General features: G+C 37.8%; 1 protein-coding gene across 2 annotated transcripts in view; it reads left to right on the forward strand.

The window, feature by feature from the left end:
• The first annotated feature begins 6,599 nt into the window (after positions 1-6,599).
• Positions 6,600-17,687, forward strand: part of kcnn3 (potassium intermediate/small conductance calcium-activated channel, subfamily N, member 3) — a 57,113-nt gene continuing 46,025 nt past the window's right edge. For both annotated transcript variants that reach the window (XM_059567768.1, XM_059567767.1), the window contains exons 1-2: positions 6,600-7,079; positions 7,703-8,773. In XM_059567768.1, coding sequence (XP_059423751.1) covers positions 7,748-8,773 — 1,026 coding nt within the window. In that variant the 5' untranslated portion in view covers positions 6,600-7,079; positions 7,703-7,747. The remainder of the gene's footprint in view (positions 7,080-7,702; positions 8,774-17,687) is intronic.

Consider the following 17,687-nt stretch of genomic DNA (forward strand, 5'->3'; position numbering starts at 1 on the left):
CACGTCCACATCAAGGGTTCATCTACCGTCTGTGTCTGTCAGACTCCAAAAAAGTAGCTGATTCGGAACTGAGCGAATATTTCGAACGATATGTCGAACAGGCGTACAGCAGGAATATGAAATATTAGTCTGGTCTATAATGTGATCGATGCCCCAGAGATGAGGGAGTTCTTGAAGAAGTAGTGTGGGTAGCAGGAAAGGCCTCGGGAAAAAGAAACGGTGGGGAACACGGATCTGAAGCTGACTGCAGTTGCCTAATGAGTTCCCAAAGTAAAGGTCACTAAACGCCAGTACTGTGTTCATGGATGTTGCTCCCAGAGCTTGTGGCATCCTAGTGATGCATCATAACAGCTGACTCTGTTCTGAGCCCTGAAACAAAACAGTTAAGACTGCTCACACATAATAAGGTCGTCACATAGCTTTTACCCTCCCGTGAAAAGCACACAGTCTTCCACCAGCTGACTCAGTAGAATCAAAGTTGTTGCAGGTCTGCCTAGGCTAGAATGACAAATGCACTAATGTAATGTGAAATGTGTGTGTCTGTCGAGAGTGTGTTAGAGAGAGAAAGATCAACCTCTGAGGGCTTTCCCTTCTAACTTCAACCTACACACCAACTGTCGCAGCACAAGTGTTATTACTGTATTTAGAATTCTGTGCACATCTGAGGCTTACATAATGAGGTTATAATGTGCTGCTATACACAGTGCGTGCCAAATCTATGGAGTTTCTTTCATAAATTAACCAATTTTATATTGGACCGCTTGTGACCTTACCTCAAAGGACATCTTTTGTCTTTGTCACAGAAACGGCGAAAGATTTGATGGTAACACTGCACAATATAACAAGAGTTAATGCGTTAGGTTTCATGAACTAATAATGAACAGAGTTCTTTTTGGGACCCTCAGTGACTTTCACTGTATGCATAAAAACAATGCAAAATCCAAAAGAAAGTCATACAGGTTTGGAAAAATATGTGCGTGAGTAAATGACAATTTAGATTTTTGTGTCAACTACTGTAACCTTTATTAAACATCTTGTTAATTGTTGATATGTAATGCACAACTGATGTTGAGGACTTAAATCTTATAATACAATGTCAGTAATGTTTTAATGTAACTACAAGAAAGGTGCATGGTGAGAAAAGAGATTGAGTTTGCAATTTAGGCTCTATGAAATAACTAGAATTAGAACAGAGAATGTGTGCTAATGAAGAAATATGATCCGTAGGCATAATGCAGCAGCAAATGAAAACAGGCAACACTTAACAGAAGTTGAAAGCATTGGCTGGAAAAGGGGAGAGCTAAAATGGAGAGAGCAGGGAATGAAAAGGTGAGTGTAAGGTGAGAGTAAAGGGCAGGGATGATGGACTAGTAATCTGTTTATAGTAGGCTAACCCTGACCGCGTCACCTTTAGTTTAAGGAATTTTCCAGGGGCTGCAGGTGGTACGTGTGCAATGAAAAAGCTTTAAAGGTTTCCAGCTCTTACATAAGCCAGAGAGAGAATAGAGTAAATGTCCTGACATGTCAAAAAACAGCTGGCAGTAGTCGAATTGTGGCAAGGAGTCCCTGGTTTTTCTTTTAACCCGTGAAGGGTGCCACGGATTGTGACAGGTCTTTTATTTTTTTTTATTTATTTTTTTTTTGTCTAACGCATGTTTGTCTGCTTCAGTATAAAGTAAACCAAGTAAAAATTCTTATCAAGACTGTGTTTTTCTGCATTGAAACCCACCCATAAAGTAAAGTGGTTTAGCCTCAAAGCTGCCATTTTTACAAGACTACAGTAACGAGCAGAAAACAATTGTTAAAGATTTAAAAATTGGATTTTCATTGCAGTTATTACTTTCGGTTAGTGTCTGAACATCCTGATAGATATTTTACAACTAACACAATTTGTTACCCATATAAACCAATTTAATCCAGTGGTAGTAATGTACATTCATTTAGAATGTCTGTAATATTTAATTAGAGTGAAGAATAACAGTCAAGCTCAGCCCTGAGCCTCAAGCACAACATTTGCCATATATTCTAATCTGAGACCCAAAATGCAGTCATAGAGCTTTCATACATCTGTTTTTCTAAATCATGCAGGTTCTCTGGTGCCATGTAAACATGTTTGGGTTTAAGATTTAATTTAGAAAAAGGATTTGTTATATATCTGATTTAACAATATTTATAGATATAATTTATAATCATGGATTATATATTACATAGTGTTTAGTTTTAGCGATTAAATGTGAATATACAGAGATACTAATTAGCAGTAATTATAGTATTTCATTTAGAATTCAGAGTAATGTTAAATAGCATTTTCTTTGTATTTCTATATAAAGATGGTACAAAATTATCCGATTTAAATCAATATAAAACAAGTTAGGTCAAAAGGAATCTAAAAGTAGTCTGATTACCTAAAATGTAATATATTGGATTACGTCATTTAACTACAATTTCTGTCATGTAATTTGGAATCAGTAACAGATTACAATTTTACATAGTGTCAATTAAATTGGATTTAACTGAGAATGTGAATGAGATATTAATTAATTATTGTTACATCACAAGCATTTTAAACAAAACTTACAACAAAAAACTTGAACAACAAAATAGAAAAAAACTAATCTTATAGCAGTCATAGATCAAAGAGAACCTGTATTTTCACTCTTATAAGACAAGGATCTAGCATCATTTGTTACAAAACAAAACAAACCTTAGAACTTGAAATAAACTTCAACAGCAAAAAAAAATATATATATACATATATATATTCACAGATGAATAGTATGCGCTGTGTGTTTACAAACTTTCACAGCACACATTTGTTTAGAATTCTCTAATGAAAAAGTTAGATCACTTTTTTTTGTGGGGGAGAAATGGACAAAGTCAAGTTTGTCATTATTTAGACAGAAAAGTCTATAGAGCTGGTACAGGGACAACAAAAGCGATTGTCCTCAAAGATGCCAATGATCATCAATCATGCAGTAAGTGCGTCACAGATTGAGAGAATCTTTATAATGCCAGATATCGATCGAATTCTCCAGTACCACATAGCCATGTCCCCAAATTCTACTCTTTTGTTACTCTGTCAATTCAAAATTGTCTTCCAAAACAAACCAAGTTGGAACTTGGAACGATAGAGGAACATTGACCAAACCCGGCTAGAACATTAGGGCTGGACGGGATGGTTGCACTGAATGCTAGCACTGTGTAGCACTGTGTGGGTAGTAAGGAAGTCCATTAGTGAACATGAAGAACACTTCTCTCTGTGATTGCGTTGCACTTATCTGTGTGGATTATTTAGGCTGTTTTGAAACCTGCTGTTTCTTTATTTATTTTTTGTCTATGTAGCTATATTTTTAGACCGTGTGTGTGTTTTCTCCATGTTTTTCAGTTAAAGGTTATAGCTATTTGTTTGATAAAGGGATATATGTTTGTGTGTGTGTGTGTTCATACTTGAATGGGATCTAAAGCAAAGCATCACGCCAGACTGTTACTGTGGCACCCCTCTCTCTTTCTGTTTACTTGTATCTGTTTGTCCATCTGTCTCTCCTTCTCTTTCTCCCTCTGCCCCCTATCACTCACACTCTCTACTGCCTGTCATTTCTTCTCCTTATCTTCTTCCATTCTCTTATTATTCCTAGTTTCTTTCCTCGCGTCCTCCGGCTCCCGCTCTCACCCCTTTTATCTCACTCTCAAATTTCTCTACCTCCGTCAGTTCTGCGAACCCTTTTGTTCATTACCATTAAACAGTGTGGAAGCATGTGACTAAGGGATGGATGGAGTTGAATGGCTGGAAGGAGGAAAGACTGTGGGCCATGACTCAATTTGATAGATCGTTTCATGAGTTTAGCATGTCCACTGAATCATAGGGGTCACCAACGCCACCCACTGACTTCAAGAACACGGTGTATTTTCAACGGCCCGGCGGATGATGCATAGCTCAAGTGTAGTATTGCTGAGTTCACATTAGCAGTAAATAAGGTGGGTTTGTTTTCGCTTCGCTGCCCACTGAGTGATGCTGTTCTGCTATTGATTAGCACCCATGGGTGTGTGTGAGTGTGTTTCGGTCAAGGTGGAGATGATGTGTATTTTACGGCCTGTTTAAGATGCGTGGATGTGGTCATCCCCTTCGCACATACGTGAATCAAACATGCTGGACATTTATGTCTATTAGCAAGAAGAGCAATTTAAAATAAAAACAAGATGAAGGCGAGATGAAGAGCTCCTCCTCCCATGCCGATGTGGATTGTTTGGCATTTAGACAGAATGGTTTCATCCAACGGGAAAAAGAGAAGACAACTGTCTGTGTACTCTGGTGTTGGCATGGTAACCACTCTGCCTGTGATCATTCTGTTGTTCGGTCATATATATTTATCCAACCAGTGTTTTTCCAGCATTTATCATTCTCTCTCGAAATTTCTCGCTGTAATACAGCACTTCATAGATGTCCTTCAGGAAAGAGCTGACCTTTTCTCTTCACAAAATGACCAAAAGCACTTGTTTGGTGTCACTATCTCCCCATCTCTGTGTATCCATAACCTTCCCTGCCAGAGAGACTGAAAGCGGCATGACGGATTTCTTCATTTCTTTTTCGTGTCCTCTGAGCTGTGCTCTTAGCTGTCATCCGTCGTCTTCTTCAGCTAGAACGGGACAGATGTGTCCCATTATGTCACTGTCCTCACATCTTTGTCGCCTTTGACCTGTCCAGTGGGTTGCTGGCTTACTGCTGTAACTCCTTTCTCTGTCATTCCCTGTTTGTTTTATATCCCAAGTTTTCCTCTCTGTATCGTTGTTTTACTGTGGGTGGGTTTTGGACACTAGGGAATTCTGCATCTGTGTCAGTCACATGTGCAGGAATCGCTAGGAACGATGACTCTGTGTGTTCGCAGTGATGTCACCAGGGTGCCATATGGCTTGTCCTGTAACAGTCCCTAAAATCCAGGAAATCTTCTCTCCTGGTGAGATCTGTATTTAATTTATTCATACCTGTCAAGTGAAATAATCTCTCTCTTCACTGATGGAGCGTCATCCTGCTATATCCGGTTTAGGGAGCCTGACATTTTTTTGGATTTGACGTGGTAATTACTGGAGCCAGAACATAATGGCATGATGGAGAGGACACTGCTGCCGTGAGATAGCAAAGTAATGGGCTACTTTCACCTGTAAACTCATTTAAACAGTTTTATTTCTTTGTATCCCCCCTTTTTAAGTATCTAGCATGCATTAGCAAGGGTAAGCTTCCTGTGTGGTGAACATATAGGCGGCTGTGGTTTGTGCTCATCGTAAAAAGCGAATGTTAACATTGGCAATGTGGTCACATAAAGGTTTGCCTGAAAGGATTTGTTAAAGGGATTGTTCTTTCAATTTAGAAAATTCACAAAATAGGTATTTTGAAGAATGTTGTTAAGCAAGCGGTTTTAGTTACGACTGACTTAAGTTGTTTTTATGTGGATTTTGACCTGTTGTGGCAGCTGTGTGTTTATGCACATATGCTGATGAGACATTGAGAATATATATGTCATGATTTGTTGACCTGAAACAACCAAGCAGACTACAGCATGTAAGCTGACAGCGCACTGAAACTGAAATCTTTTAATTGCTGTCTTTGCTAACTTTTATGTCAAATCAAAGTGGTGCCAAAGTGACAGCCTGCAGTGAAAAGTTAATCGTAAATTATTATTATTTTTTGACAACTTTATCTTTAATGACTGACGAAGAAACCAAGCTGAAATTCTCTAAAAAATAAATAAATAAATGAATACATACATAAAAACACACACACATAAAATAAAGTAGAAATTACAAATTAATTATGAAAAGTTAGTTATTGACAACAGTTATTGTAACCTTGTGACTTGGAATTATACGTTCCATTATTACATAAATGCAAAATCTTATTTATTTATTTGGCTGCTTCTATTTAATAATACATTATTCTTTATCAACATTTATTTTAAAATAATAATAATTTAATTAATATCAATCATTATTTTCGTTATTATAATTGACATCAACTATATAATAATAATAATAATAAAAAAATCATAATGATTTATTTGTTTGTTTTTTTGTTTATTTGTCCGCTTTTATTTAATTATTATTATGCTTTATTAACATTTAATTGTTAAATAATAAATGTAATTAATATTAATAATCATCATTATCGTTATTATAATTAACAAAAACTAAAATAATAATAATAATAATAATTTATTTGTTTATTTGTTTGGCGTTTTTATTTAATTATTATTATTCTTTATCAACATTTAATTATAAAATAATAAATGTAATTGATATTAATCATCGTCATTATCGTTATTATAATTCACAACAACTATAATAATAATAATAATAAATAATAAGTGTTTTATTTATTTCAAACGTTTTTTTTTTTTTTTTTTTTTTACTATTTTTCCCAAAAATCTTTGTGCTAGGAAAGCAGGAATAGCAGTGGAGGAGACAGGTGTTTTATTTCTAAATTAAATGTTCTTTTCCAGATTATTTCAGAGATCATTCGTTTGGTTCAACGATGTGTGTCCAATGAGAGGAGCAGAGAGGAGGGACCAGGGCGGAGAGACGGAGCCCAGAAGAGAAGTTGAGAGAGAGAGAATGAGAGAGAATGAGAGACGTGCTGTCAGAGTGCGAGCTGGAAGACATGCATCCATTTCTACATAATATCACGCTATCGCTGCTTTCACCTTTACTCATATTCAGATGCTACTTTCAGGCGCTTTTCTTCACAGGAGGCTAATGATGCTACTTAACACAACGGGTGGATGAATTTCCTGAAATATTAAACAGCGCTCTAAATCCCTTTTCTCGATATTTTTTTCCGCTTTTATTTCGATCCTTGTTCAGGTGTTAATCGCAACAGCTTTCGTCTGTAGGAGTCTCATTTTAGGTAATAGCGGTTTATAGGCTACTTCTGTCATTAAAAACCTTCAATCTGGAATCACTGCTTGAAAACGGGGCGAAGAAATCCTGGCATGATTTTAACAACATGAAAAAGAAAAAGTGTGGAGGAATATTGTTGCACTGCTTTTGAAATCACCATATGAAGGTGGAGATAGACTGACAGGAGAGAGGTAAGAGAGACCGTTTGATTTTCATTTCATTAAACAACTTTCTTTGTCATCTATATCTGAAGTCTGACTATTTCTACATGATTATAAACGTACTGAATTACTAAAATTATGCTTTCTAGTGTGTATTTTAGATGCAACTCAAATGTCCAAATAATGCAGAACAGTGATGTTAATACGTTGAGTCTTGCATTTGTCACGGTCAGTCCAGAGGCCACGATTCAACCATTGCTTAAGTTTCTTAAAAAATAAAGAGACTCTCGCTTGCATTTATGTGACAGATTTTACTGGAAGGAGCGAGAGGAGGGGGGTGTCAGACAGAGGGAGAAAGAGAGAAGGCAATAGAGAGAGAGAGAAAGAGCTCTGAGTGATTAGTAGATGTGGATGGGTTCATAGGTTCATCAGTTGTCTCTTTTTGCACTCAAACATCTTCCACATGAACTCCTCAAGCACATTGCAACAACTCCGTGTCACCCAACACTTTCAGTCCATCCTTGGTTTATTAATATGAGGGGCGTCCCCCATTTAATCCAGCCTCCCTTTCACCTGTTAATTTTATTCAGTTATAAATAACATAATGCCTTCTTCCCTCTCTCTTCCTATCTCTCCCTCCAACTAAACTCCAGAGTTGAGGAGCAGAGCACAAACAAACCTGCTGGAGACTGGTTGCCATGGATCCCCCTCCCTCTCTGAGTCTGGCCCTTCTCAGCGGGAGCGAAGACGAAGAGCAACGTCTGCCCCTCCCTCTTGGTGGTCTCTCCCATGCCTCCCTCTCTGGCAGCTACCCTGGGACCAACCATTCAAATCACACAGTAGGCAACAGCAGCCTGGAGCGTCTCAATGGTACTCCGTCGCCCACCACGCCAAACCTTGTCCCGGCATCGCTGCCCAAGTTGCCCCTGTCCACAACACCCCAGCTGTCCACGCCAATCCCCAATGCACTCCACCCCACCAGCACGCCGCTCTCCTCCTGCCTGGGCAGCCAACATAGCCTGAGCGGGGAGACCTCGCCCGTCTACAATGCGCTGTTCTACTCCTCTCATTCACCTTCCACTGAGCGAGAGCAGAGGGAGAGGGAGCGAGAGAGGGCATGTAAGCACAGGCAAGCCAGTCCCCTGGTGCACAGGCGGGACAGTAACCCCTTTACCGAGATTGCCATGAGCTCATGCAAGTACAGCGGTGGTGTGATGAAGCCACTTAGCCGCCTCAGTGCCTCCCGCCGGAACCTCATTGAGTCCGACAGTGGAAGTGACACCAAAGAGGGTGGGGCAAATGCTAGCCAGGTGACCGCGGCCTCCTCTCAACACAGTCAATCCCAATCCCAGAACCCCCCAGAGATCATCATCTCCTCAAAAGAGGATCCGCCTTATGGACACGCCTATGAACTTGAGGCCTCGGCCAATCAAATGTCCATCTACCACCAGAACCACGCCCTCTCTGAGAGCAGGGGTGTTCTGGGCGGCGTGGCAGGGGGCGGGACTAATGGAAGGAGGGGTGGTGCTGTCGTGGGAGGCCCGGGGAGGACTGTTTCCAAAGCCACTAAACGTAAGAATCAGAACATTGGCTACAAACTAGGACACAGGAGGGCGCTGTTCGAAAAGAGGAAGAGACTTAGTGACTATGCGCTCATATTCGGCATGTTTGGCATTGTAGTCATGGTGATTGAGACCGAGCTGTCCTGGGGTGTCTACAGTAAGGTGAGGACTTTGTGTTCTGGGGACTGGGGTGAATATTCGGGCACAAGGACACATCCTGCTGGTCCTGCTGTCCTGTGTGAATGAGAATGAGAGAATGTTGTGTGTGCTTCCCATATTATATTCCTATAATAACAATGGTAAAACTTGGATACAGCCATACACAGTGTAGTGCAGCCTGTAAGGTGGTACACAAGTTTACAATGAACCATAATGTGCAAGAGCAGACGTTTGACCAGATGAAAATCACTTCACAGGAATAGTTCATCCAAAAAGGGAACTCATCTGTCATCATTTACTCACCCCACATGTTGTAAAAAAATGTTCCATCCATTGAAAGTCCATGCAACCAGAACTTGCATGCATGTAAAAGTAATTCCTATGAATTCAATCCAAGTCTTCTAATCACACAGTGTTGCTTTGATTTGATTTAGGCTCTTATTCATATAAAAATATTGATCTACCCACATGCTTACAAACCTAATTGATTCTTGAATGTCAAATTTCGGTGCTTCCATGTTTACCCTTATAACAACTACTCAATTTGTAAAGATGTGGTCACATTCACCATTATTCAAGGAATTTTCACGGACGAAACCCAGTCTTTTCAGTGGGAATTTCATAGGAGAGTGAAAGATTTTGCTTTGGGTTTGAACTGGGCATGTGGATTCTCCATGGATTGAGTGGTGCCTCAGACATCACTACACTATTGCCAATAGGCATTTTTTCCCCCACAAAATTTGAATGTGACCATACCTCAAGATAATATAGTGTCATCATTTCTATTTAATTTTTTTTCTAAATCCAGCAAATTTGCAACTAACTTTCACAGCCAATGATCAGTTGCATTTTTATTTTATGGAACATAGCAGCTGTGACCATTATTATAGTAACTGCTTATGTGTTCTACTGGAAAAAGTCACAGGTTTTAAGCGAGGTGAGGGTGGATAGATGATGACAGAATTTTCTGTTTAAAGCAAATGATCTGCGAAAAGTGTGACTCAGTTGGAGTTACCAAATTTAGACGTGCGATGCGAATGCGTGATTTTTGCCACAAACACCAACAATAATCAAGCAACTTAATCATCAGAGATATAAATAAATGTTTTTCGGAAGTTGCATTCATAAGCTGCCTCAGTTTGAATTGGCACAAAGTGTCTGATCACAGGAACTTCTGTTATTCAGAGGGTGTAAGGCTATATCATGTTACACAAGCGGAGTTGAAAATCAGCTCTCAAAACAAACATCCATGGAGAATTGGTATGGCATTTGTCACCTTTTTGGAAGTGAGGGTAATAATGATGCAACTGTGTATCTGGCATGAGCATGAATGTTTTAAATAGCTGTCTATCTTAGTAAACATACACATGTGCAGTAAATATTGAAGGATAGTAATCCTGCTGCTGTCAGACGACTGCTGACAGGATCAGATGTCTGTAAGCTCAGAAAGAATTTTGGACAGCTGTCTAGGAGATTTCTTAAGTGGGGAAGGGATCAGTAATATTTGTGTGATTTAATAAATGTTTGGAAACTTAATAAACTAATATTCTGGATCCAAAACAAGCCCTCAGAAGAACATTTTGAAACATCCCTCATTTTGAAAAACAAGCAAAATATTTATGTACAGAGCCCAACACATAACCTGTGGATAAAAACTGGATATTGTGATCATGAATTCAGAATATGTTTTCTTTGACTTGTTCATTTTTCGCAACATTCATTCATAATTCAGTCATGGCCATGTTTCCTCACTTTAATTCAATTGTTACCACATATACTCATTTGTTCTACCATTTGAATTTAGTTTAGCTGTTGCCCACTATTGAACTAAAATCAGGCAACAAAATTAATAAGTTGTGGGAAAAAAATATTAGTTAATGGCCATGATATCATATGTGGGGGTCTGTATTTATGGTTTGTCTCTTACAATTGAAGAATATGAACGTTTATATGTATCACCATGAAACTAATGTGAATCACTTCACATCCTTGTCTGTGCAGTTATGTCTGATCTTTATCTTCATGTTATAACCACTTAATAACCAATAAACCATGATAATTTTTACACGGTACATGCAAGGCTACCAGAAACGTATTGTTTACATTGAGTCTTGTAACACATAACCAGAAGTTCACCCTTCGAAAACAGTATTACAGTGCGAAAAATAAGATTAAGACAACATTACAGTTCAAATGCCAAACACTTATGTACAGAATAAATAATATAATTGGTTTAACCAAACTTGAGGTACACATTTCTGCTTTTAAACCCTCCATACTCTCTAGACTTCCATTGTAACAGGTTTACGGTAAATAACTCAAAATTGTTTGTGGAAATCAGAAGGATGCTGTCAGTAGAGCATACAAAAGCCAAAACATTTGTTTTATATTGAAAGTGGTGTAGATTTAGTAGTGTGGTATGAGTGTATGTGTTTAGTTTTACTAATACAAATTTATACATTTTGGAGGAGTATACAGTACACTCTCTTTATTTATGCATGACAAACCCCCGTTTTGCTCTGCATAAGTTTTGAACTCATGGGAGGCGAGAACACACATCCTCGCAGTCGGCTCTTGAGCTAAAAATCAAGTGTTGCTTGATTGATGATCAAAGTGGATGTAACTGCCATTACAGCCTACGTAGTGTTACTCAAGAACTGGCTTTGACTTCAGCTGAATTACAGACTAGTACATTTTATACAAAGCCAAAGTCTCCAAATAACAAAACTGTGAGGCTGAAGTTAGGTAAGTGACTGATTCTTGTGCTGTTACATTAAAGGGATAGAATGTAACTGACACATCATGTCAAGGTGAAATATTTTCCACTCTAATAGGCACAGTCTCAGATTGAAGGCAGAATGTATGTGTGCTAGAAAGGAAAGGGACGCACAGAGCTGAGCTCATTGTCAATTTATGTTACTTTGGTGGCAGTTAATTTTTGTTGGTGACAGGAAGCTTATATAGTAATGTAAGCTAATATAACCATTATGGAACATTATAAGTGACTGATTTGGGACTTAGCTCAGCAATTTATGGATTGAAAATTTGATTATAGCATGTTTCTAAAGGCTGGGATACACTACACGACTTTTAAAATAGGATAGCTTAAAAAACTTTTGTGTAAAAAAACCCACTAACGCACATAAATATTTGGTCATTTGTATGTGATTTGGGCCACTTTATGCAGGCATACTCAACCCTCAATTGATTTCAATAGAGTTTGACATTATCATGTTGCTAAGCTAACAGCTGGGTACTTTTGATACACATAAAAACACATGCTGCACATAAATACTGGATAATATCATACAAGATTTAGGATGCTATACGTAGGTGTAATCCACCCTCAATTGACCCTTCGCAGGGAGTTTTATTGACAGGCGATCTGACCAATTATAATGTCGAATCTGCCATTTTGTCAGAGAAACAAACCAAACAGGAGAGTAGATTAACTTCGGTGGACTAAAACATGGTGTGGATTGAAAAAAAATGGTGTGGATTGATGTCTTTCCGTGGATGAAATATAATATCTTCTGATGTTAATTCATGTTTATTTTGTGCTTTACCTAGTGAATATGAAAAGATGATCGGTTCATGTTCTCCATTAACTAAGGTGCTATAGCGATCAGTCACGATATAATAAAGAGCCACAAAACAGTATTGTTTGAATTTATTTAAAAAAAATTAATTGTGTGAGAACATGTTGTGTAGTGTGGGAATGGCATGGCTTGTCAGACATAGCTACAGTAACTAAGGAGGGCGGGTCTTTGCGAAGGGTCAGTTGATTCCAGTAGAGTATTTTTGATGGTCTTGTACTGTTTTACTTATTATCATTGCTGAATGAATGTTTATTAGAATCAACAGTTATCTTGCATCATCGGCCATACTGGATTTTTTATTTTCTTTCTCTGTGCTCAACACAAAGAATTCTGGGATTGCATTTCTTTGTTGAAGGCGTAGAAATTTGTCTTAAAAAAAGGGAATCTTAGAAGACAGTATGACTATGTTGCATTTTTCTCATGAAAATCCTTTGTGTTGCTTAAAATGCTCAGTGGGTTTTGGAACAGTACAGCCTTCTGAAGTGTGTCTGCGCGCGAGTGGGTTTGTGTGAGTGTTATGAGGTTTTCTCTTGCATGGGGCACTGTTCTGAATGAATCGGTCTCTGCATGTCTAGAATCACTTCTATGTGTAGCTGTGGTCCTTGTTCTGCAGGTGCTTCTGGTATGGCAGACATATAGGAAATTTGTTCTGTCTCAGTATCTCTCTTTCGCTGCCTGTCTTCCCAGTGGCTTTCTTTTTCGGGCTCTCCATCTTTCCCACTTACGTGTTATTTCTCTTTTTCTCTCAGTCTCACCCACTCATGTTTTTATCTTCTTTTCTCATTCTTTCACTCTTTCTTGTACTTGCACTCTTTTTCCTTTTCCTCTCTCTGACAGTTCCTTTCCTCTTCTCTCCTGGTAATTATTCTTGGTCTGGATATCTTTCTCTTTCTTTCTCGTACTCACTATGCTTAGTTCTCTATCTCTTTCTCTCTCCAGATCTCTCTCTTTTTCTCTCTGTTATTGTAGTGGGCGGTGAACGGGGGAGTGTTATTGGAGAGGGAGAGAAAAGCGAGTGAGTGTTAGGAGAGATGAAATGAAAGGCTGTAATAAAATCTCTTTATTTAAGATGGAAAACGGGTGAGTGAGTCAAGTTTGTACATGAATAATGGCCATGCTGATTGTATACCATTATAGCAATCATAAAACGGCACAATAGAAACCTGTTAGTGCTGCATCGCCCCTCAGAGTAATTAAAGGGCTTTTCTCTCAGTGCATTACTGCTGAAAGTCCAGAGACATGTGAGATACTGATGCTCTTCCACATCCTCCAAACTGCTTCGATTTGACTCGACTCATCTAATGGGGAATTACCTCTCCTTAAACCCCCAGTATTGTAAGTCCCATATGAAACAAGTTTTTCAATGTACGATGGAGCATCTAGAGCAGGGTACCTCAATTTGTGTTAGCCTGGGGCCGAATTCTGCCAACGATACCAAGCCAAGGTCCACTGACCTATTTATATATTATATTAAATTATTATTATTAAAATTATTATATTGTTGCTTTTGTTAAAATAATAAAAGATGGACACAAGATAAATATTCAGATTTTTCCTCCCAGTAGTCTGTTTTATTGAAAAAAATCATGAACATTTTTGAATTTAGATTCAGAAGAACTTTGACTGTGACGCGATGCGGTAAAAAGTATGTTTTCCATGTAGTTTTTGTCCTAACCACCAACGACAGCGACACATGACAATAAGCGACAAGGAATTCTCTTTTAGAAATTCATTTTATTTTCTGCAACATTGCGGCAGGAAAAACATACAAAATATGACAGTGATAATCTTAGATAATGATTGTGTGCTTTATTCAGTGTTAAAAGTGTATAATGTTAGTTTAAATATTATTTTTGCGTGATCTTTATAGCCATAGTGAAAGCAACAATAGATATTTTACCTCAATCTCGAAAATAAATTATGCTAAAGCAAACTTACCTTAAAACTGTGAGCTCGCTGTGAACCAACATCTATAACAAAGAGGGTAACTTATCACTCACTCAAAACTGTTCAGTCCATTCGCATTTGAATCATCTATTTTCAGTGTCCACTTTTCTTTACATAATACTCACCATGTTTTTGCTGTCACGTCGTATATTTAGACTGGACGCGACACAGCATTGCAAATCATTTGAACGTTGTGTCAGCACATCATAAATAGAACGAGTCAGCAGTTTTCTCTTGAGGATTTGTTGCGTCGTGCTGCGCCACATCGAGTGTAAACAGCATCACTGATTATAATTAGCTCTGTTGTATTTTGTTACGTTGCACTGCGCCGATCACGTCCGGTGTAGACACGATGTAAGTTAAAATCGCTTTCAGATGCTGCGTTTAAATTTTCATGCCACTTTATTTGAAATTAGTGTGGGCCAAACATGTTTCTCTCACGGGCCGGATATGGCCCGCGTGCCACCTATTGAGGAACCCTGATCGAGAGTGATTGGGGAGGAAATGAATAAGGAAAGTGACTGCTTAGATGCTGGCAAACGCTCACATCTCTTGAGAGACCGGCTCTATCGATTATTGATAATCACCTTTGCACACCATCATGCACCTATTGATGGCTTTACTGCACTGCTTGAGCTGTGTGTGTGTGTGCGTGCGTGTGTGACAGCTGGTTTTGAAAGGATGAAACAAACAGGAAATTCCTGATGAGGCATCATTATGTCCAAAACATTTTCCTAACCTCTTAAAGCTCTATTCTCATTTGAAATGGCAGTCGTGTGTGCACATTAAAGCAAAGAAGCTGGAAAATGCTGTCTTTGTTTGAGGACACGAAAATGAAGAGTAGTTTATTAAGTGAGTATGTTGGTCTGGATGGGAATGTGCACATATGGCTATCAATTTAATGCACTGATTTAGTGTGACACTAATTATTAAAAAAATTATGGAATAAAAATTAACAATTCATTTAAACTCCTGAACCATCCACAAAATCCCTAGATTAGGGATATAACTACCATCAGAGATTCCTTATAATCGGTGAAATAAGATCACTTTTTGCTTATTCATTTTATTCATTACAATGAATGAATTGTAATTGTAATGCTTATTCATTCATTATTTATTCATCTGCCACAATTATTCTATGTGATTAATTGCAGTTATTTAATTAATTAATATGCATATCATTTCTGTAGTCTTTTACTAAAGGGCTGTTGAAAGCTTGATTCTGATTGGTTGGTGAATGTTCTAACACTGTGTCCTAACCAGATGTGATCCAATGAAACGTGATAAGGTATCACAAAGGTATCTTTTCCACGTTATTCAGAGTTCTGTCCTAACCAGCTGTAATAGCCAGTTCAATTTTAGAAACTGTTTCCATTTCTGTGACGTCATGGCTGGAACAACATACAAACTATTACAAAAATAATCTCAGGTGCTGATTATTTGCTTTGTTTAATGTTAAAAGGATCTAATGTGAGCTAGAATATCATTTTGCTTGACATTTTGTAGCCATACTGAAAGCAACAATGGATAATTTACCTCAGATCTTGAAAATAACTAAAGGAAACAAATGATAAAACTGAGCTCAGTGTGAACCAACAAAAGTGTGCAATGACCAAGATTGTATCAATCCCTCAGTATGTATTTTGGATCATTTTAAAATGGTTTCATATTTATGAATTAGGCTAGATTTCAGTATGTAATCATCTGTTTCGTTGTGCGCACTACACTTGGGGAAGAGCCTGCCCATATGCTCTTCTGATTGGCTGTGATTTTTGATTGATTTTGTCATGTTTTGCATCTGGTGTGGACAAACAAATTGCTTGCCTCTTATTGCATTCCATCTGGTTAGGACATGATGTAAGATGTGCAATCTTTTTTGTTCAGGAAATGCACAGCTGAAGTAGTTAATTCCATATGTCTTGACTGCATTACAGTTCCATATCACTTCACCAAATTATTCCAGTTATTTCAAAGGTCCTTCTCTCTTTCAAATAACTGCATTAGACTACATATCATTGGCTCAAGCCTCTTTTACTAGCTTTAAAATCATGTTTAGAATTGGCAACAGAGACTTGGGATGAGATTAGTCCTACACACAAGAGCTATTTAAGGACAAATATCAGACAAGTGTCTGGAAGTAAAACATTTGAACAATGTCTCGAGCTGTAAGTATAGGTATCATAGTATAAGCGGAATTCTGGACGAATTATTAGAAAAAAATAAAATAATTCAATGGCCCATTATCAGTTTTCCTTACGTGTCTCATTTATATAACTGTGTGAATGCATTGTGTTTATAGGTGTTTGTATGTGGGAAGATGTGTGTGCCTTATATGCTCACCTGCGAATCCTCAGGAGATGTCTGGTCTATTCACACTCCGTACACATCCTTCCTTCCATAAATAGACAGGTAAAAAGAACAGGAGAGAGCTGATAAGAACAGCATGAAAGAGTGCAGTGTGAAATCGGAGACTTTGTGTGTTACTATCATTGGTTTCAAATTTAGTCAAATATTAGCTTTTTCATATACACTTTTTATTTGCCATCTATGGGAACTAGTTCGTCATATTACATGAGCTAGCTGCAAAATAATTGCATTGTTGTCCTAAACACGTTGAACACTGGGGTCCGAAAGTCTGAGACCACTAATGAAAATGCTTCTACTTAGCCTTTTCTGATTTAATGCGCTTCTTTTTCATTTTAAATAATATTGCTAGCATAAAAATGGGTGTAAGATTGTCTTCGTATTTGTTTTTCCTCCTTTGCTTCTATCACAGCAGCACTCAAGCTGCTGCATAAGCTGCATAAACTCCTGATGAAAACCTAATGATCATATTCTCCAGCATGATATGAGATGATGCAAAGAGCATCTTGAGCTTCAGTGGAAGCAAATAATCTCAAATTGTTTTGATTAGAAATAATGCAAAATTTTGTGCCTTTAAATCACATTTTAACCCCTTAACTGTCACTCACGTTTTTGAAGATAGACTTAAATGTGCATGATACAAACCTAAATTTTTATAATTCATGACTGAAAACATTTTGTAACATGGACCATTTATATGGTAATGCAATGTCTGATTTTAAAATTAGTTTTAAAGGATGAATTTTTAGATTTTAAGTTTTCAGTCGATATATAATTTCTGATGATTTCTAAAATGTGATAGAGAAAAAGGCAACGAAGAAGTCGTGCACTTTTGTCATAAATTAATCTATGACTTTTCCTACATCATTTTTAACAAAAAAATTGGTAAAATATATATTTGGGAGTCTTAAGGGCCCGTTCACACCAAGCACGATAACTATAAAGATAATGATAAAGATATAGTTCTAAAAATCGTTCTCAATATTAAAGAATAGCAGAGTCCA

The sequence above is a fragment of the Carassius carassius genome, chromosome 15, assembly GCF_963082965.1.
Source record: "Carassius carassius chromosome 15, fCarCar2.1, whole genome shotgun sequence".
Classification (NCBI taxonomy): Eukaryota; Metazoa; Chordata; class Actinopteri; order Cypriniformes; family Cyprinidae; genus Carassius; species Carassius carassius.